Genomic DNA, 22,478 nt, shown 5'->3' with positions numbered 1-22,478 from the left:
AACTACTTCCTTATTTTCAGATTTCGTTTTTCTTTTGAGAGGGCCTAGAAAGCTTTCAAATTTCAATCCTAAGTTCTCTCCTTCGTCCTTTACATAGTTAGGCTTTTATCTACAAATGATTAAACACTATCTTTAGGGTTTTGTCTTTTTCATACTAATCCTAATGGGTGAAAACTCTGTTGTGCAACTGTTTCAAGGTTCAAGAGAAAGATTGGAGCTACAATCGTGGCCCTCTTCACCTAGGTTCAACCAACAGCTGCCAGCAGTTACTTTCTTGGAAATTCCAAAATATAGGTACCTGAGTCGAGTCTCCTAAAAGAATCATTATTTTGGTCTAGGGCTTGTAGTCAAAAGTCCTCAAGCTTTTGTCCAAAGATCTGTATCAAATTTTGATTGGACTAAGCATCACAAATATAAAATACAATTGGGCGAACCCATTCACACCCAGTTGAAACGCTGTTTTAGAAAGGGTCTACATCTAAAATGTTTCAGACTTTTGAAACAGCGTCTGAAACATTTCAGCTTGGTCTGAATGCCATGTTTCAGCCAGTTGAAACGAGCCGTTTTAGGCAACAACCCCCTCCGCTAAATCACGATTTGTGCCGACTGCTTCTTTTTGCTATTTCTACCTGCGTTTTTGCCTCCACTTCTACCCTTGCACTCCCTCCACTCCTGCAGCCTCATATTCTTGCACTCCAGAGGATTTTCTGTCCCTCCTTGAGCCCCATTCACTACTTTGAAGTCCTTTAACTCTTACAGGCTGCTTCAGCCTCCTTCATCATCCACTCCCCTTCAACCCTCCTTCAAAGCTCAGCCTCGACTCCTCTAGTTCAAAATCCCCTTTTCTAAACCCCCTTGCTGATGTGGTGTTTCATTGTCTCAGCCGTCCTAGAAAGCCTGCTCCGTTTCCGTTTCCCGTTTTCATTTTCCCTACAATGCTTGAAATATGTGGTCAATGTGGTTTCTTTCTGGCGCACTTAGAATGAAGCTCGTAGAATGATGCATGCTTTAGAGGAATTTTGTAAAGACATTGGGCTTACGTGAAGAAGACAAAACAAGATCATAGTTATTAAGGCTTACAACTGAATTCTTATATGTGGAGTTTGTGGATACCTTTAAATACCTTGGGGTTAAGCTCCCATCCAATTGTACATGGCATAGGTATGTGGAGACGAGAATAGAGACAAGATGGTGCCAATACTATATTTTTTAAAACAAAAGTAGATTGGCCCAAACAGTTTTTGAAATTTGGTATGGGTATTAAGTAACAAATGGTTATTGGTTTCTTCACAAGGTCCAAGGACATTCAATTTTGGGAGGCAAGTAAGTGTTGGTGGTAAAACAAGTCCTAATGATGGTGTAGTATATTGCCTCGTGTTGGTGCTTCCATAGGGGATGCGTGGGAAAATTTCTGGTGGGGCACAATTTCTGGTGGGCAGGCTCGGATGAAAAAAGCAATACTCGGGCTAGGGTTGCTTGGAAGACGATGATTCTAGCCTATGCAAAGGGAGGCCTCAATAAGTTGGGCCAACTCATAGTTAAGGGCTTGGCCCCTAACTCCAAGCCTTAGAAGCTTCTACTCTAGCACGGCAACCAAGACCTCTGAACAAGAAGCTTCGCTTCAACATTACTAGGATATTTTGCTCTACCACCGAGTCGGCCAGAGGACCATTGTATTGAGCTCGTTCCTGGATCATCGCCCCCAAGCAAGCATCCTTACCGTCTCAAAAAGACGATGGAGGAGCTTGGGCAGCAGTTGGAGGAGTTGTTACGTAGTGGCTTCATCCGCCCCAGTAATTCACCGTATGCAGCTCCAATCCTTTTTGTCAACAAGGAGGACAACTCAGCTCGGATGTATGTGGATTACCGCGCACGGAACAAGATGACCATCAAGAGCAAGTTCCCAATGCAAGGATCGACTCCATCTTGGAGTGCCTGAAGGGAGCCAAGATGTTCTCAAAGATTGATATGAAGAGCAGGTACCACCAGATCCGAATTCACGAACCGGATATCCAGAAGACAGCCTTCTGCACAGAGAAAGCCCAACATGAGTTTGTGATGATGCCCTTCGGTCTCACAGGGGCACCCACTTCCTTAAGGATTCAACGTGCTCCTGATCTTCAAACCTTCGATTGGTAAGGCACTCCTTGTCGTTCCTTGCTCCCCTTAGCCGCTCCCTTCTCTCTCTCAGCCTCTCTCTCCCTCCCCCTCTCTCGCCCCTCTACTCCCTCCTTCACCCTCTTCAAAAACAAAATTCAGCTCCAAGCTTTGGCTGCTCCAAAAAACAAATTTCAGCTCCAAGTTTTGGCTGCTACAAAAAATGATTTTGATCTACGAAGTGCTGCTGCTCCAAAACGAAATTTAGCTCCAGGATTTGGCTGCTCCATGAATTTCAGCTGCAGGATTTGGCTGCTCCAAAAAAAGAATTTCAGCTCCAAGCTTTGGCTAGTTCATAACGATTTTGATAAAGGAATTGTTGCTGCTCCAAAACGAATCTCAGCCCCCTCTACCCCATGTGGTTGGCCATTGACAAAGTCTCTTTCCTTTCTCCTGCATTTTGATTCCCAATGGAAAGTAGTTGCAATTTCCTGTTCTTCTAGGAGTACTTGATAGGTTTCCTCCTCTTCTAGGGTTTCCTCTACCCCTAGGATTCCATGTCCCCCCTCTAAACAGAAGGACCATGCTTTTGATGCTAATATCCTACTAATGAAGACTAAGATTGTCTACCATGGTTGTTTCCTCTCCCTTGATTGTTGAATCGACTAGTGTCATGGTCATGATTCTTGAAATTACTAGTGAGAACTCGTCTCATGTGCTCTTGCATGAGAATATCTGACATGAGTTCAAAGAAAGCACGTACATCTCTTATGACAATTGTAGTCATGCACTAGTCGTCCTAGACTAGTCGCTTTGACTTGATCTCTTGATCGATTGAAGTTAAGTGATCCCCAATATCCTTCAATCTGGCTAGGTAGTATGGTCCTATCTCAATTCACAGCTTTGAAGCTGTATTCAACTCATTTAAAGATGATCTTGGACAATTTTTGTCATTAAAATGGCTTTGCCTTCCATGCACTCACAACAAATGTTTGAACTCAGAGGATGGGTGGCATGACATCTTTTACAATGAAATGTATGATATTCAATGCTCACCATGTCTTCTCATCCCAGTCAGATTGTTGCTTTGTTAGCCCTTGAAGCTGATTAGGAGTGAAGGGAGTTGTCGAGATTGTACACTAAGGCTTAGTCTCTTCTTTGTTTCGGTAATGACATTCCACAACCTCTTGAACTGGATGATATTGACCATCTTGAACTTTCAAGTTCCATAGTTATTATCACATAGCTTGCTGTTATGGTCTAAAAAGATAACATCATCATGAGATCTAGCCATCATGAACAAACTATGTGCACAAGATTAAAAACTATCTATAATATATGACAACAAAGTGTCAACGACAACAAGGCTTGACATAAGAAAGAGCAGGAACCAATGTCAAAATATTGAACTGGTGACTTTACAATGGTAGCATGTGAGTACAACTATATGTCAAAATATTCAACTGGAGACTTTACAATGGTAGCATGTGAGTACAACTATATGTAATGTCCTCAAGTCCGTGATCCAATTGCCAAGTGAGTCGTGACTCACAAACTATGAAATGCCCACTACCAAGGTACTGATAGGATATCAAATGGATGAGTGAGTGTCGGTACCAATATTCAACTGGCAAATTTACAATGGTAGCATGTGAGTACAACTATATGTAATGTCCTCAAGTCCGTGATCCAATTGCCAAGTGACTCACAAACTATGAAATTGCCCACTACCAAGGTACTGATAGGATATCAGATGGATGAGAGTGAGTGTGAGTACCAATGACAGAACCGAATGGATTGATTCCGTAAGAAACTAAATGGGATTTTTGGGAAGGGGCAAGGGCTCAATTGGCTTGGTGGACTTCAATCTCCTCTAAGATATGCTAGTCAACACCTAGACTATTTGTTGATTGAGAAAAATGCAGCACACCAATTTTTTCTTGATTCTTTTATGTGCCTAGTTTAGAGCTGTTGCAACTGATCAAGAGTGGTCCCAATGAAGAGGTTTGATTGAAAATTTGCATTGTGGGAATACCTAAGTAGACCACTAAAGCATAACAATTCAGCACTTTCTCTTTTCATTGCTCATGAAAAATCCTTTGGGATCAAAGTTATGGCAATCGGAAGTTTAAACTAGCTTTGATCCAAAGATGATGATGTGGGTGCCCTAGGGTGACAGTGAACCCACATATCTAGTGATGGAGATGCTAACTGTGTGTGTTTGTGTGACTATGGACTGCTATGCGACGGGTCAAGATACTATGCACTGTGTTTGTGTCGATGTCAGTGATGTGACAGCTACGTGGAGGAGTTGTGCTAACTGAAAGTCAACATCTAGTGATGTAGACATAAAGATCTAATGTGGCGTTGATGCATGCAAGAACAATAAAGACTATTGTAGGGGATCCAATCTGTTGTAGGGGGTGCTGACTAGACAAGCGCGATAGCAGAGGTGGGCCAAGGTAACACCGAGCAGAATGTACACGGCTCAAGCAGAGAAAATGACAACGGGTTGCTACAAGCTCACAAACTACGGTCATTTCTCAGTGAGGCGGAAAATGCAAAACAACAAGGATCGTGGACAGATGATAGATGATGCATTCAAACTGCATGACTGGTTGCAGATTGCAAGTCAGACGAAGGGACATACAGAGAAGACTCGAGATGGGTTGCAACACATCTAATGTGAGCTGGCAAAGACTGAGTAGAGTTGATGTAAGTCTGTCCTGTTCAGACAAATTGAGCTCTGACTCATGAGTCAAAGGCAAGCGTGAATGAGGTGTCACGATGCGGTAACTGAGAACAAAATACAATTCCAGAAGCCAACTAATATTACAAAATATAGGCATTCATGATTGCTTGCTAGAACATTACAACCCTCCATGTGCACACAGGACCAAGGTGAACTGGACTTTGGAGAACTATACTAGAAACATCAGCTGCAATTTGAAAGCACTTCATAATACAACAATATGGATCTGCCTGTAATAGTTTTCATGAGTGTGAGTGTGAGTGAGAGTGAGAGTGAGAGTGAGAGAAAGTGTGTGTGTGTGTGTGTGTACACATCCCATTTTTGGGATTCTGATTCTGTAATATAAATCAACAAAATTTTCAAAACCCCCCCCCAAAAAAGAAAAAAGTGTGTGTGTGTGGGTGGGGGGGAAGGGAGGAGGGGGGTGGGTCGGCGTGTGTGTGTTTGTGTGTGTGTGTGTGTGGGGGGGGGGGGTGAGTGAGGAGAGAGAGAGAGATTGGTTCGGGAAAACAAGTTGTTCACTGAAGTGTGAAGAAATAGAGAAAACATTGTCTTTGAAAGCAGAAACTATCTGTAAAGTCGAGAAATTTTAGAATCAGAACAGTAAAACATATAGCAATCGAAATGAGCCCTTCAACAAACAAAACAATAGTATAAACCAGGTGACAAAACCACCATAACCACTACTAAGGGATAAGGGGGAGAGGAGAGGAGGTAAAGCAAGGAGAGGAGCAATAACTTGAAGGGAGGAGGGGACAGGTGAATGGATAAGACATGTAAGGAGGGAAGGGCCCCGTTAATTGGTGAGGGGGAGGTAAAGTAAATGGGGGAGTGGAGCCCCTTATCATACCCCATGTCATAGATTCCATAAAGGCCCACTAAATCTTAAAAAGCTACCTTAATAAAAGATTAACAACAATATAACAGTAACCCCAAATGTAACACACCCCTCCTTTGACCACATAGAACAAAAGACCCAATTTGAGACGACCCATCCATCAACCCTTAGCACAGGCAAAAAATTAGCAACCGCTTAGAGCCTCTATTGAAAACAAAACAGGCACTTAAACAGATCGTTTTATAACCCAAATTGTAAATGACAATCCTTTGCAAAAATATATATCAGTTGCCTGTGATCATGAACCCAGCTCAATTTATGATGTCTCTTTAATACTACAAATATAAGAACTCAAAGCCCAAAATGACAGTCTGAAACCTGTATGTAGCTGGCAATTTGATCTTTACTGCACCCATTCGGATCTTTTGAGCTCAAAATAGCTTCCAAAACCAAGTTATCATATCTGTAATTGTATTCAAAAAATGTTTAGTCCAAAAACTCAAGGCAGGTTTACATGTCTATATTTGTCTAACTAAAAAGGAAAAAGGGAAAAGAAACTTGAGTTTTCAACATCAGTTCATAATGGAAAGCTCATAGTAAGCCTACAGTATATACCTTTGTAAGACTAGAATATATCCATTCGTACAAATTCAAATTTTTGTTGTTTAGAGGTGATACAATATTTGCTGTTAGAGTTGATACAGTATATACCTTTGTAAGTATACAGTATTTTACATAATCGGATGTAAAAGATCACTATTTGTTGATAATGATCACCAGTCCCATAGATCCACCATATCATATCCTCTTTCTCTCTCTCTCTCTCTCTCTCTCTCTCTCTCTCTCTCTCTCACACACACACACACACACACACACACACAAATTCAGATCATAGACCCTTGATAACAGTGTTGTATTAGGCAACCGCATACAAAGTCATGGCATATCTTTTGGAGGTGGGTCTAAAACAACATTTGGAATATAAAAAATCTGCCTCGTATGCACAACTGATAGACATCGATGTAAATTGGACACCACAGACCCTCCCCTCTCCAAAAAAAGGTGGCTAACTTTTACAAACACATTATCAGAATGTGCTGAAAATTGCATTGCCAGCAGGAGGCCTTGCAGGTAGCTTTCCCATGCAACAAACGGTTTGATAAATAGTGCAAGAAAGCAGAGGAAAAAAGGGGGCATGTCATACATACAACTGAACTGGACCTAGCAAGGCAAAAGATGACAACCCTCACACAAAGAAGTGGCAAAACTATGAGGTGGAGTTGGTGGTGAAGAAAATACAAGGATTACCTGGAGTACAAGACTCACTTCAGTGGACAGCTCCTCAACACAGCGGTTCAAAGGACAAGTGTTCGACATATGATGTAGTTTGCCACATCTGAAGCAGAACCCCATTGCTCGAGCTTCAGCCTGCAATGGAGAATCTGTACGAGGGCTTCCTAGCAAGAGGCCCCAATGTCTGCTTACCTGAAATAGCCTTTCAGGCTTGGAGTTGCCGGCTCGGCGGTTCTTACAGTTAATTTTTCATGTAGTCTTCCCGCTTTGTCCAGCCAACTAAGATGCAATGTCCTGATGTGTCACAAGGGTACTATGATAGACCTTCGCAAGGTGGATAGCCTGATCAAGTGTCTCAAACTTCTTCCTCCTGATCTTGTTCAGATAATCCTTCGGTAGACTACACATTAAGAATAAGCATAGTGCTTGCTGACTTAATTCAGGAAATTTAGAAGTAATTTCACAAAACTGCTGAATAAACGTATCCAAAGGCTTGCCACCCCTATTCAAGATGTGGAGCTTTCAAAAGTTATCAAACTCATCGGGCTCCAATAAGAATTCTACTGTGAAGGCCTAACTGAACGCCGCCCAAGTAGTGCGTGCGAAAGGCTTCATCTTATGTAACATGCACCCCTACACTTGGGTGCAATGTGACACACTAGCTACATCAACAACTGCATAATAGTTCCATAATAGAAGATTTTGTCGTATGATGTGACCCCTTTGTGAGCCCATGTCCAGGGATAGTCAGGCACAAGCTACGTAAGTCAACACTTAGCACAACTTAGAAACAAGCTTCAACAACAACAAAGGTGAGGCTAGAATGCCCTTGCTCAATGAAAATAGTACACAGTGCACCCACTGGCCCCAAATGCCTTGGCGCCCCTTACGGTACTTATTTAATGCTTATGAATGGAAATGCTTTACAACAAGGGTTCAACCTTGCATTGTTCCTCTCTGCAAATCCTCTACTTGTCTTCAAGGCATCTAATCCCAGTGCACCCCTCCCTAGGCCACCTTTTATGGGGCCAAGGGACCAGCCAACCAACCCCAAAATAACCGACTAAAAAGTCGGCCATTTTGGGCAGGTTGGCTCAGCCCTTCCAGCCCTATAAATAGGGGCCTCCAGGCCCTCATTTCTCACTCAGGCTCCCAGCCTTCAGCACTCCAAAACAACTCCCCTCCAGCCACTCTTGTGCAGCCCTGAACACCTCCAGACTTGGCCTTTGATCAGTCTCAGCTTTTGGCCTCAGTTCAGCCCTCCTGAAAGATGTCTACACTGAACAACAGTCGGGGATTCGGATCAGTAAACAAAGTAAGGTAGGGTACTGTTTCAGCAGCTCTTTACAGCTTTCTTTACAGTTTTGCACAGCTCACTTCTCAGCTCTATATTTCAGTCATCTCTCAGCTCTCTTTAAAATCTATTACTCCTAGCTTTCACTTTCTCACTCACACAGTAACCCTGCATCCTGGTGGACAGCACAAGCCTCTTTCTTGCCTTGCAGAAGTGCCCAACATTGTCAGTGTGGACAGCATCAAGGTCTCGGTATTGGTCGGTGTTGCCTCTTAGTTCTTTGGGTCTGCAATGCGTGTGCATAGTTTACTCTTCGGAAGCACGTTTCCGTGCTCAAAAAAAGAGTGTTATTTGTATCTTTCTCCAAGTATAAAGTGAATTCTCCCCTGATTGGGGGAGGAGGCCCTCAGTGGGTACAGGGACTGACTTAGAACAATAGCAAGGGGCCAATTGGCTATATTTTTCCAAGACACTTTCTACGAAACCGGATGCTCTTCTTATACAAGAGTGGCCAAGGCTATTGGGATGGCATTCATCGTGTTAAGACCATTGATTGTAGTTGTTTGGATCACAAGCCTAGACTCTTGCCTCAATCTACGGTATACTATGCTAAGGGTTCCTAGTGGATAGTTCCAATGGTATGGGACGTCGAACCTATGGGCATAGCCTTGTGGAAACAATTGAAATTATGAGATATGCAGATTCAAATGGTGCCAGGTATATAACAGAGCATGCCTACATGCTGTTGAAGTGTTACGAGCTTTCGAATCTCAGCAAATTGTTGGAGTATCGTGCTGGGAACAGTTCGCAATAGTTTCTTTTCCTTGTCGGGGAGAAGGGGAGAATGGGGCCCTTTTACACGAATTGTGATTTGAATCAGAGCTGATCTCTAATGACCATTGTTGTAACATGAAACGGTTATTTGATCGTATAATCATAGCAACACCTTTAAACCTTTAGCGAGGAATTAGTGTTATGCACCATAGAGAGGGAAAGGAGATGAGGGTGGAGAGAGAATAGAGACAACAACTGATTGGGTCTCTGTACCCATTGAGGACCCCCTCCCCCAATCAGGGGAGAATTTGCTTTAATACTTGGAGAACTGAAAGATACAAATAAATCTCTTTGAGATAGCACGGGTGCTTTTGAAAAGTACATTGTGCACACGTATTGCATACCCAACGACCTGAGAGGCAACTCCAACCATTACCACGACCTTGATGCTGTCCACACTGACAATGTATGGCACTTCAACAAGGCAAGGAAGAGGCTTGTGCTGTCCACTGGCATGGAGGGTTACTACGTGAGTAAGAGAGTGAGAAAGAAAGAAAGAAAGTTTATCAAAGTCTTCAGAAGACCGATGGGTCTATGAGACTGTGAGAATCTTGATACAAACAAACTGTGAGGGTGGAGCTACTAACCGAGCATCCACACCAATGCAGAATGCAAAAAGCTAATGCTAAGTACTACATAGTCATGTCAAAGTGACCTACTACACATCAGTATCATCATCATCATGAGCATCATCAACAGTTTATCCAGGTGGATGAGACGGCCGAAGCATGAAGTCGATGATAGAGTGTTGTCGGCAACTCAAGGGCGTGGTCCTGTGTCATCTCTTGGTCATAGCTTTGCGCCTAACAAGGGCTAGAGTGACCCTTGTCGATTGAGCTCCGACTCTGAACAGAGAGGAGATATACCAAGTGTAATTTGTCCGTCAATCCTCTATCTGAGTGTCGTGTCGCTGGCTCTGGATCCCGATCATGTCGCGGCCTCTCGGTCCCAGCCAGGTCCAAAATGTGTATAGCTGTAAAAGATCATCGCGGATGATCTAGTTGACCTCATGTGACAAGAGAGGAGAGAAAAGCGCGTTAATGCTATCCTAGAAGGAAGGGAGGCTGTCCATTTGGAGCCCCAATCGCTTAAACCATCTCTCTGTGCATGCATACCAGCATCTCTGGTCACCTGCTACTGATAGTGCCATAGAAGAGATCAATGCTAGCCATGGTAATCTGATGCGTCCAGAAGTGCAATATCCCCGTACCCCCTAACCCGGTATAGGTAAGTGATAACCTAAAATGTTGCATCTAGTTGTAGTGGGGATGACCCAAACTCAGCCTGAATAATCTGGTGAGGGACGGACGGCTTACCGCGTATCATCCGCGATAGCATGAGAATCTGTAGCCGCTCCACCTAAGCCCACTCTATATCTGATAGATCCAGCCTCTAACAAGAGCTGTCATACATCCCTGCTGGACGGACCAAGGAGTCAAACAACAATCCCTTGGTCCACAGATCCCGAAAGTGTAAGCGAAAGCACTGCCTCTCTAATCTGGCCAATGAAGCGTATCCCCTGCTCAGGCGGGCCTGCATCGCAGGTCTCATGGTGAAGATAGGTCCACAAAAGATAACACCAAGGTATGTGTATGATGAAACAATCTCAACAGGTGACCCGTCAAACGTGAACTACTCCTGGCGGCGCATAACAGCTCGAGATGTATTGAAGATCATGACCTTGGTTTTACCAAGGTTGACCTTCAAATCATGAGACTCACAAAAGGACTATAGTGCATCAAGGTGTCTTTGGAGGCCCTTTGCTGATGAAGACAACAGTGCCACATAATCTCCATACAGCAATATCCGGATCAGTGTGCCAACTACAGAGCATCCACCCCCTCCCAGTGTCTGCATAACTATCTCAAGCTCGCCAATGTAGAGCCAAACAAGGTGGGTGATAAAGGACACCCTTGTTCGACCCCAATAGTACTCATGATCTCCTCTGTCCACCCTGACCCTGCTCGGACTCTGCCTGAGACTCTCTCGTAAAGTGCCATGATGGCCCAGATGATCTCCTGGTCATACCTCAAATCCTATAGGCGTCGTGGGAGGCGGACTCTTGAAACCCTGTCAAAGGCTTTGCGAAAAGGACACCCTTGTTCGATCCCAATAGTGCTCATGATCTCCTCTGTCCACCCTGACCCTGCTCGAACTCTGCCTGAGACTCTCGTAAAATGCCATGATGGCCCAGATAATCTCCTGGTCATACCTCAAATCCTGTAGGCGTCGTGGGAGGCGGGCTCTTGAAACCGTGTCAAAGGCTTTGCGAAAATCCACAAAGCAACAATATACCCTCTGCTTCCGTGCCCTCGCCTCCTTGATGATACACTTGAGTGTGAGAATGTGATCCATGGTCCCATGATCACGTCGGAATCTAGCCTGTCCGACTCCTCTAAGTCCCCTACACTCTGCGAATCAACTTACCTCATAATCAAGTTCTGATGCATAAATCTTGGACATGACATGTCCGATCATAATGGTCTTGTAGTTCTTCAGACTCATAGTGTCCCCTACCGAATGGATGGGTGAGATAATGTTGACAGTCCAAATGCATGGAAACCCGAAACAAATCGCTTCATTAAAGAGCTTTGCTAAGATCGAGGCCAGGAGATTAATCCCATATGCAATGAATTCAGTGCATAGGCCCGCATGATCTTTAGCTCGGCCATAATGGAATTTCATCACAACATCCTTCACACCCTCCCTAGTGAAAAGTGTGTAGGATGTGGGACGAGGTATGTGTGAGAGATCAAGAGCTGGCTGATTTGGGATATCATAGAGTGTATGTGCATAATTATTCCAAACTCAAGTATTAGTGAGTGGTGAAGGTGACCGCCCCTCTAGAAATCTCCGCCAAAAAGAGTTGTTACTAACCAAAATATTCAGTAGTTCTTCCTCATTTCGGCAAACGAAATCAAGATTCTTCCTACGTACCAATCGACGATACTCACGTAGCGTCTCTGGTTCGTTCGGAAGGTGGTTGTTGGTTTTGAATATCCAAGTTGACGGCGTAAAGCCTTGCACTCATCATCGTACCAGCTATTACAAGGGACGGTCCCAGGTGGTAGTGGACGAGTGAAGCGAGTAGTGTGGGGAAAGCGTGAAGGGTAGCCTCGTGCAGTGAGCGGGTGACCAGAGTAGCACGGTCCTCAAGTAAGGGTATAAAATCAAAATATGTGAGAAGTATGTAAAGGCGAGCTGAATATATAGACAAGAGGCTGTAGTCGAAATGTATTTCATGATAAGTGGTGTGAGTAATTTGTGGTGTGGGAGGTACCGTGAAGTAGGGTGCAACAGTAAAATCAATGATACGAGAGGTGAAGACAAGGGATCCCATGATGTAGTCAACAACGCTAGAGTCCCCTCCATGTGGGAAGCAAGTAAAACCACCTGAGGAGGGCCATCTATCAAGACCATTATAAATAATAAGATCATGCATCTTGCCTAGATCTAACAGGGCATGCCCGTAAGATGTGACTGGAACTCGTTTATAAGCTGAAACTCGCATCATACCTGCATCCTCAAGATCAATGTCTGGCAATAAAATGAAATCGTCTCTGAAGTCGAGAAGTAGCACCTAACGAGTCCCTATTCTCACGTTGAAGTCCCCAACTAAAAGGACTTCCCCGCAGCTTTAGAGGTCGACAATGTCCTGGTATAGAGCTGCGTATGGTGATGTCTCCGTCTCCTCTCGGACATCTCGAGCAAAGTATGAGGTCACGGGAGGGAAATAGCATATTGTAACAAACAAATCCCAGCTGTCTGTCTGTCGGATCTGGATCCAGAGAAATCTGGATTGTGTATCTCTCACCTCTACTGAGATGGTCTCCAAAAGAGTGGACCTCTTAAGAACTGCTACTCCTCCCGATCCTTGTTATCCCTCGTCTCATCTTTGTAAGCAGACTCCCATGTATACCCACTGACTACTAGTAGTGGGCGCTCTGGACTCTGATGTGTCTCTATATAAAAAACTATGTCACGACTTGTATAAGATTATGAGAAGTTCCTTGGTTCTGACCATTGATAGGACAAAATCTGTATCAAGTTTTTTAGCACTGTATATAGCTGTGGGTAGGCACATAGTTGTACACATCTAGGATAGGTGTGGGCTTTTGGCATTTGTGGATTTTTCTTTCACAAGCATGATGGACAGATGTATATTTTTTTGAGATAACAAAGTATGTTTTGCAGGGACTTCATGGGAAATGATGAAATGCAATGTGGTTGTACCAGACTTCCAGAGCAAGGGTGTCCAGTGTGTGGTCAAATGGAATGTTTTTAGAGTCATGTAAAGTCAAGTCATGAAGGGTTTTTTTATATTTTCCAGAGTTAATGTGCACTTGCATGTTACAGAAATTTGATATGTTATGGTGTCCATGTCAAAGGGCTGTGTGTGTACGGGGTTGCATGCAAGCTTTAATGTGCATGCTAATGTGTGTGGGAATTGTGTGACTAAAGGTCCAAAATGTGCATTTAACGTGATTTGGGGGGAAATGTCTTGAGAGTGGTAAAATGTCACTGATGAGGTGGCAGACTAGGCTGAGGTGGCTGGACTAATTAGGAAGGCATCCTGCTCATGCAAAGGTGGCTACGTGATGGATGAAGGGATGCTTCTAGTCGACGAGCTAGACGTAGATGAAGGTGACAGCTTGCAGGATGATTCGGGAAGGAGTTCGTGGGCACACGGAGGATGATCACGAAAAGAAGGGGAGAAGAACGGGGAAGTTGAGAGGGTGTGGCCATGGTGAGCAGAAGAGAGCTTGATGACGGTAGAGGCATCGCCACAGAAGAAGCGGGAGGACCTTGGAAGAGAAGGGAGTTTCATGAGCTCTGAGAACAAGGGTAGCCTTGCATCGAGTGGTGTGCGTGGGTTGAGGGCTGGAAAGAGCCGTACGAGTTTGTACGGGCTGATGCAGGGGATCGTGTACGGGAGGAGCAATTGAATGCCAGCTAATGCTGCTGATACAACGACGTACAGACGGACATTAAATTCTACGTACGGGCTGGTACGGAATCTCAAGCATGGGCTTGTATGGGCTGCAGTACGAGTTTGTACGGGCCTTGATTGCTGATTGGTACGGGCTGGTAGTATGGTGCCTTGATTGCAGGCTGTACGGGCACGTACGGGTCATTAAAGATGTCTTCTACGAGCTGTACGGAGGATGGTCATCATTAAATGCAGGCTGTACGGAGTACTGTGCATGGTTGTACGGGGTGTAAGTACCTGCTGTCGTATGTATGATTTTACGGCTGCTTGTACGGTGAACGTACCTGCAGGTTTACAGATGATTGTACCCGCTAGTTCTTCTTTTGGACAGCTTGTGGGCACGAGAGTCATAGGCTGGCCGTTGCCTTGTGTACTCATGGTTGGGCAGTGTTAAATGCTAACTACCTGGGAGTGAGCAAAGCAATGATTACAGAAGAATGCACACAGAGGTTATGCTTGGGGGTCTTACTGGTTATTGAGCAGTGGGCTGTGCGTTCATAGTATTCTGAGGCTGACTGTTTTCTGAGTTTTTTTTTGGGGGGAAGTTCAGTTCTAAGTTCAGTCTGTTTCAGGCTGTGTAGTCTTTCCCCTCCTTCAAAGAGTCTGTGTGATCCTGTGTGTGTGTTCTAGTCAGATTGTGTGAGAGATTGACTTGTTATTTGTGTGCTCTGGATATCTGCTCTGGAACCTGGTTCATAAGCTCATCATCTACGAGCCCACATTGAAGCTGATCCCTATGAAGTCTCAACGTTTGAGGAAGGAGTGGGACATTGACCTTCCCAGTATTTCAGAGTAGGATGTCCCCAGATGGCACCTCTGGTTGTGGGAGGGTAGACCCTTGAGGGAGGTCCAGTGGGATCCGAAAGAGAGTGGTTCTGGCCCTCTAGGGGCGGCCTAGCCGAGCAAGTGGATGAGATGCCCTTCTTTTCCTACACCACATGGTTTGGCAGAAGGCTTCAAATATACTCTTCGAGGTGGACCCCTCGAGAGAGCAGCATTGGGTGACCCTGAGAGTGCCCCAAGATGTTCGTTCCAAGCTTTGAACGTGGTTATGGTCCAATTTGCGGCCAAGGAAGATATCCTACTTCTGGCTGGCCGCCCACGAAGGCTTGCCCATCGGACCGTGGTTGGAGCAGATGCGAGTGGAGGGACAGTGCCATGCTCTGGTGGTTTCCTGGAGACGATTCTGCATTATCTTTGGAGCTGTCGCAGAGCAGCGCGGATCTAGATGGGAGCCCTCAAGATCATGACCCGTATGCAGAGTCTTCAGAGGGACTACACCTAGGGGATAGTAGACTGGTTGACAAAGGAAGGACACGCGTTCCAGATTGATAAGATCTCCCTAGCCTACCGGATACAAGGTCAGAGCATTCAGAGGATAGCGCTTCATGAGGCAATCCCTCCTGATAGCCTAGCTCCCCTTTCTCCCCCGGAGGACAGCGTTTGGGAGGTGGTAGCCAGTATCACTGCGTGGAACATTTTGGTGGCTCGTTGCAGTCTCGTGATGGGTGAGCATCCGGCGACTATTGAGAGGCGTGCTCAATTCTGCAAGGCTTGCCTTGCAGGAGTCTTCTACATCTCACTTCGCGAGGGATTCACTGGTTGTATAGTCCCCCCACTTGGCTGTTAGCCCCAGTACCAGAGATCCCCTAGGCAGTGAGCTAGGTTTCTCTGGAACAGGCCTGGTTTTTTTTCAGCCTTTTCCTGGTTTTTTTTCCATACTCAACACCTTTGGGGCTGCTTTTTTGTATGAAGTCTTCCAAGCATTAATAGAAGGTTCCTTTCTTTGCCAAAAAAAAAAAGGTTGAGAACCCATCCATATGTGAGCTGTAGGCTTCACATAAACCCACAAAGGACCGGATCTCTTGAGCCGTCATGGGGACAGCCCCAACTGGTGATAGCTTGAATCTTCTCTCAATCTAATCGAATCCCTTCACCACAAACTCACTTTTCTTTGTATTAAGGTAAAGCTGATTATCGTGCAATAATTGTAGGGCACTACGCACATCCTGAATATACTGCTTTGACGTAGCGGAAAAGATAAGGATATCGTCTAGAAAAATGAACATGCACTTTCCAATATAATCTGTAAATACCCGAGACATCATCTTGTTGAAAGTGAGTGGTGCATTCTTCAGACCAAATGCATGACTACAAACTCATAATGAGCTCGCTCTATTTGGAAAGCTATCTTTGGGATGTGAGCTTCAAAAAATCAGGACTTGGTGGTAGCCACTCTTGAGATCAATTGTTGAGAAATACTTTGCACCATTGAGTCTTTCCAAGATATACTCGATGCGGGGCATAGGGAACTTGTTACTTACTGTAAGTTTGTTGAGTGCTATTTAGTCCACACAAAATCGTGCTGACTTATCCTTCTTCTACACAAAAAGAATAGGCGCAACGAATGGCATTCTAAGTTTTCGACTTAATAGATCATGGAATTAGATCTCAACCTTTTATGTAAAGTTGTAGATCACAATCTCAGCTTTCCAACAAAAAAAAGAGCCCCTCAATCCGAGTTCGGAATCAAAAGTTATGGTCAAAATAGTGACTGCTGTTTTTATCCAAGAAAGGTGCGACCTGGTTTTCCCCACTTTTAGCTGGCTTTTCCACTTTATCCTGCTTTTCTTGCCCTTCATGACCAATTTGCTCCTGGACCATTCTAGCAATAACTTTAGTTCTTTTTAAATCAATCACTCCTTTCCAAGTTCTCCTTTAGAATCTGCAAAGCTGGACCTTCCTTTAAGCCTGCAAACTCCGGTCACAACTCTCATGCATATATATATTTTTTCTTGGATTTGTTAAATCTCAAATCACTTATTAGTATTTTCAAAACACAAAATTGACATGAAAATAAATTTCACAAATAACTACTACTACTAAAACAAAAAAGAAATTTATACACAAAATATGAAGCGTCACACAAAAATGTGGAGCGTCACAAGAGCCACCTGGAACTCTAGGGGGACCACTGAAGGTACATGGCCCTTAGGGAGCCCATTAAAAATGCCACGTCATCATTTCCCAACAACCACTCTTTTAATTCCTTGGAATGCCTTTGGACCTAGGGATTAATTATGCTTATGTGCTAGGCACCATGCTGCGTTTAATTACACATTATTAAGCCCACGCTTGGACTTTTACAGTCTTGTAGTACATTAAAGTACTTAGAATTTCATGCCCCCGTGACAACCTTTATTTGACTCAACACAAACCATAGTTACCAGGGAACGGCGTTCCGTCTTCCTGGAACATGGGAATGCCGTTCTTAGGTGGAGCGTCTATCGGGACCGCCAGGGAATGCAGCCGGAATGGCCAGGGAACGGCTAGGGAACAGCCGGAATGTCTAGGGTTTGGCGTTCCCAATTTAGGGTTGCGCAGGAACAAATATAGCCGCCGACGGGGGATTTTCCCACTCTCTACCCTCTCTCCCACTCCCTTCTACTCCCTCTCCTTCCACTCAGCCCCCTCTCCTCCCACTCCCTTCTACTCTCTCTCTCCTTCCACTGCCTTCCACTCAGCCCCCTCTCCTTCCACTCCCTTCAACTCAGCCCCCTCCCCTTCCACTCCCTTCTCCACTCCTTTCCACTCAGCCACTCAGCCCCCTATCCTTCTACTCAGTCCCCTCTCCTTCCACTCAGCCTCCTCTCCTTCTACTCCCTTCTCCACTCAGCCCCCTCCCCTTCCACTCCCTTCTCCACCCCCTTCCACTCAGCCACTCAGCCCCCTCTCCTTCCTCCCCTTCTACTCCTTTCCATGTTATTTGATGACATGTCATATGACGTGGCATTCCCGTTCCCACGTTCCCCCTTCCCGAGATGTTCCCGTTTCGACCCCACCCGTTCCCGAAACATTCCCGTTCCTTGGTAACTATGACACAAACACACATAGCATAGGGGCCTAGAAAGCCCAACCCTGGTCAAATGGATCCTCATCATCAAGAGAGAGGCCATGAACCTCTGCTGTAGCTGCATGTATCTCCTCCGGGGGCTCTTCAGGTTCGGCTTCATCTTCATCCAGAAGATTGGCATGATGCTTCTCTTGTTCCTATGTGTTCTTCTTGAAGCAATGGGCTTCAATGTGTCTTTTCGCAAAACCTGCAAATAATGTTCTTGTTGCTCTTCCATTTGCTTGTGGAAGCAAATGCATGATCAATAGGAGAGGCAAGAGCGACTTCCTTATTGTGATGATCCTTCTCAATGAGGAGGGCCACCATATATTGAAACCGGGCTAGATGATCACTCAACTCATCACTCTCTTCCATTTTCAGATCATAAAATTTGAGCTTCTAAAAGACTTAAGAGTTGGTGATTTTATTACCAAAGAAGGTCTCGAGGTGACTCCAAATCTGCTTAGCTCTTGACTTGAAATCCACATGATGGATGAGAGAGTCAGCTAAGCAAAGACCAATGAGGGCAATGGCCTTAGCATTATGCTGCTTCCAAATCTTTTGGTGTTGTTCATCAAGTAACTCAACCTAGTCATCCTCAACAGCATCCCAAACTCCTTCACGCATAAGGAGAAGTTGCATTTTGGTTTGCCATGTGGGAAAACCTTCCCCCTTAAACTTCTCCACGAGGATAGAATTTGAAGACAAGGAAGTCATGATCGAAGAGAACATTGTGAAGGCAGGCAGCAAGCTAAGATGAAGGACCAGCAATCTCCTTGTGTGCAAAAGAGCAGATATAAATGCCTAGAGATGCTCCAAATATGAACCCGAATCTGAGAGCAGCAAAGATATGCCTCGAAATTTGTAAAGCAACTCAGCAGAATAGCTCCAAAGTACACCGAAGTGTTTCAGCAGATGTGGTTGTACCAAAACACAACAGTAGATCTCTGAAGTGGAAGTCGGCTCCCCAGAACAGCTCTGAATGCTGTAGCAGATCTCTGATGCAGAAAACGGCTGATATAGATGTCCTAGAGCCCTTAAAACAGCTCGAAATTGTCTCTGTGTAGGCGGTTAAGATGCAGCAGTCTCAAAACAGCTCAGGGATGCCTCAATGACCTCGAACTTCTGTAATAGATGTGCTGTAGATGTCTACAGCAGATATTCGGAGGCCTGGTGTGATCTGAAATGCAGAGCCAGACCTGTATGCAGCACTTGGAGGCATAGAAAATGCTCAAGAGTGGTGGCTATGGCGTTGGAGCTGCTTGGAGGTTGTCTGGTATGCAGCAGCAGCACACGGGATGCAGATTGTGGCGACAAAAAGATCTGAAACAGACTTGAAGGCCCACATGTGCAGGCGCAAGGATCCGACCAGCAAGGGAGGAGGCTATGAAGGGCGCCTAGAACTCCAAAAGGTCTCGAATCAAGGCGGCTGGCTATGGAGGCAAGAACTGAAGCAAATAGCTGCAAAGGGGAGACAAGATGGAGACGGAATGAGCTAGCTGAGTGGAAGAGATAGCTAGAAGCGGAAATGAACAAGGGATGAGATGGAGCAAGGCTGAGGCGGCTGCATGCTGCATGAAGAAGAGCTGAAGAAGAATTAGGATTAGGGCTAAGATGACATGGCAATTATGGAACCTGGCTCTGATACCATGTTAGAAACATGGTGGAGAGAGAGAGAGAGAGAGAGAGAGAGAAGGTTAGGGTGTGAGGAAATGAAGACACAATGAAAGGCTTTCATTCATTCATCAAGTATGACAAGATAAGTGAAGTACAAGCCTTATATAGGCTACTCACTCACACACTAGCACCTAGTGCATATGGGATAAGTCCCATGATGACACGTGGCACTCATACATGACTCACACACATAGACTAGTACTATATCACCTAGTACTACACACCAACACACTCTTTGACTATGATATCTCCAACATCTCTCTCTCTCTCTCTCTCTCTCTCTCTCTCTCTCTCTCTCCGCTCAGCCTCCCGCTCAGCCCCTCCCTCACCCGCTCAGCCCCCTGGTCAGCCCCTCCCTCACCCGCTCAGCCCCCCCCCCCGCTCAGCCTCTCCGCCTCAGCCCCCCCCTCTCACCCACTCAGCCCCTCCGCTCAGCCTCCTCCCTCTCTCTCTCTCTCTCTCTCTCTCTCTCTCTCTCTCCCCCCCCTGCTAGCTCCCCCCCCCTCCCCTTTCCGCTGCTCCCCTCCCTTCCTCGTCCTGCTTCCATCCTGGTCGCAGTTCCCTCCTCCATGGCGCACCTCGTGGCTCCCTCCATGCCTCAGGGTCGCTCTTCCAGCCTCATGTGCCAGCTCTAACAAGTCGCGGGGCTCTTCCAGCCCCCTGCGCCCCCTTGTGCCACATCTAGTAGGGTCGAGGGGCTCTTCAAGCCCCCGGCTTGGCACTGAGCAGGTCACGGGGCTCGTCTAGGGCCTTGCGCCTCAGTTATACGTTGCGGGGCCACTCCAGGCCCCCCTCAGCCTTGCACCGAGATTCCTAGCCCTCACAGGGCTGCTGCTTGCACGGGACCTGTATGGGCTGTCTCCAGTAATCCCCGCCTGCAACAGGGCTACACCAACAGAGAATTCAGCACTTCCAAGACTAAGGAGATGCCACAAACAAGGAGCTCCACCATGGCCCCCCAAGGAGCAAAAGTAGAGAAAGATAAAAGCATAGGCAGCAGTACAAGAGCTGAAGAGGCAAGTTCTTCTTTACCCTTAACATCTCCTTCCCCACCACCTCCAACGACCTCCCTTGCCTCCACCCCAACCCTTTCCTACCCACCTCCTTTACTCAATCCTCCTGTGGCTCCTACCCCATCTCCTTTACTTCCATCTCCCCCATCACTTCCGGTTACCTCCCTTGCCTCAATCCCAACCATTTCCTACCCACCTCCTCTACTCAATCCTCCTCCTCCCCCTCCTTCAGCTTCACCTCCTCCTCTTCCCCTAGTCCCTACCCAGCTTCTTCCCACCTCTTCCCACCTACCCTCCCTTTCAGCCCCTTCCTCCCCTAGTGTAGGCTCTTCTTCGGTCCCTGACTCCCTACTTCCTCCTACCGGATCTCTCTCTTCAGGACCTCCATTTTCTGCACCCCTCCTTTACTTGCCTTCTTACCCTTTACCCCCTCATCCTTGTACCCCCTCTCCCCTTCACCCTCCACAGCGGAAGCAGTCCTGGCAGATAATCTGCGCTTGAGAGATTTAGTTATGTAGTGCATGGAGACTTGCAAACTTCAGGGCGCTGCGATTCAGTCTCTCACAGCACAGATACACACACTGACTGCTCAGCTATCGACAGTTGAGAGTCATAGATCTGATCAGGACTCCCATATTCGCCAGCTTCATACCAGAGATATTGATCGGGACATCCAGTTACGGACACATGCTGAGCGCATAGTGCAGCTGGAGGCACGCATCCAGGAGCATGTTGTGGCATGCGATGATCGCCTCCAGCAGCTGCATGTAGCTCCTCCAGCTAATGCAGCAGTTGAGGAGAGGCTGGCCACACTGCAGACAGAGGTACAAAAGACCTCAGAGTGGGTGGACGTTGTGCGTAGAGCCCCACAGGCCCAGCAGACCACAGTCTCTGAGACTATTGCCGAGAGTCAGCGGCGAGCTCAGAAGGCCCTCAACATCCGCATCCGCGGAGTTGAGCGATCAGATACGAGATCAGCCATGGATCAGGCGACAGATTTCATATCTGGGACACTCGGAGTTCAGGATCATGGCATAGTAGCTGCATATCAAGTGGGCCGGGATCCAGCACGGCACCAGCCACTTATCATTAGATTCAGAGATGCTGAGGCCCGTCTCGCAGTATTACGGAGGAGATCCAGATTAAGGGACCATCCACACATTCACATGGACCATGATGGATTGCAAGCGGAGTATGTAATCCATGGGATTGATGCCTTAGCTACAGTCCTCTCCCGTCTTTTTAACGAGTCCATTTGTACAGGTCTTCCACCTAGTTGGCTAGAAAATACTATAGTACCCATACACAAGTCGGGGGATCCTTTGGAGGCGTCGAACTACAGGACCATTATGATTGGCCATGTCATGGCCAAGATTTATGCGACCATTCTAGAAGGACATATAAATGACCATGCCGAGGCGACAAATATGAGAGCTAGAGGGCAGGCAGGATTTCGTGCAGAGCACTCGACTCTAGATCATATCTTCACACTCAGGGCTTTGATTGAGGAGGCGAAGTCACGTAAGCAACGGCTCTATTGTTGCTTCGTGGACTTCAGAAAGGCATTTGACACTGTGCCGCGTTTCAGACTCTTCCAGCGACTTCGTGACTTGGGATTCAGTGGGGAGATTCAATGGGCGATCATGGCCTTGGATGAGAGAGTCACAGGTAGAGGCAGGACACGGGCGGGACTGTCGGGGGAAGTACGCAGTACGATAGGGGTGAAGCAGGGGTGTCCTTTGTCTCCGACACTCTTTGGTCTCTATATCGATGAGTTAGAGATGTACATACAGACGAT

The 22,478-nt window shown here is 46.1% G+C and overlaps 1 protein-coding gene across 2 annotated transcripts in view; it reads right to left on the bottom strand.

Annotated features, from left to right (window-relative positions):
- The window catches only part of LOC147901631 (telomere repeat-binding factor 1-like), a 50,143-nt gene that overhangs the window by 2,727 nt on the left and 24,938 nt on the right, over positions 1–22,478 (bottom strand). For both annotated transcript variants that reach the window (XM_087374927.1, XM_087374928.1), the window contains exon 3: positions 6,066–6,150. In XM_087374927.1, coding sequence (XP_087231053.1) covers positions 6,066–6,150 — 85 coding nt within the window. The remainder of the gene's footprint in view (positions 1–6,065; positions 6,151–22,478) is intronic.

This window comes from Dipteris shenzhenensis, chromosome 5 (genome assembly GCF_047967505.1).
Source record: "Dipteris shenzhenensis isolate YYH24624 ecotype China chromosome 5, Dip_SZ_1.0, whole genome shotgun sequence".
Lineage (NCBI taxonomy): Eukaryota > Viridiplantae > Streptophyta > Polypodiopsida > Gleicheniales > Dipteridaceae > Dipteris > Dipteris shenzhenensis.
The sequence above is the reverse complement of the archived record's forward strand: the minus strand, read 5'-3'. Positions and strand labels throughout refer to the sequence as shown.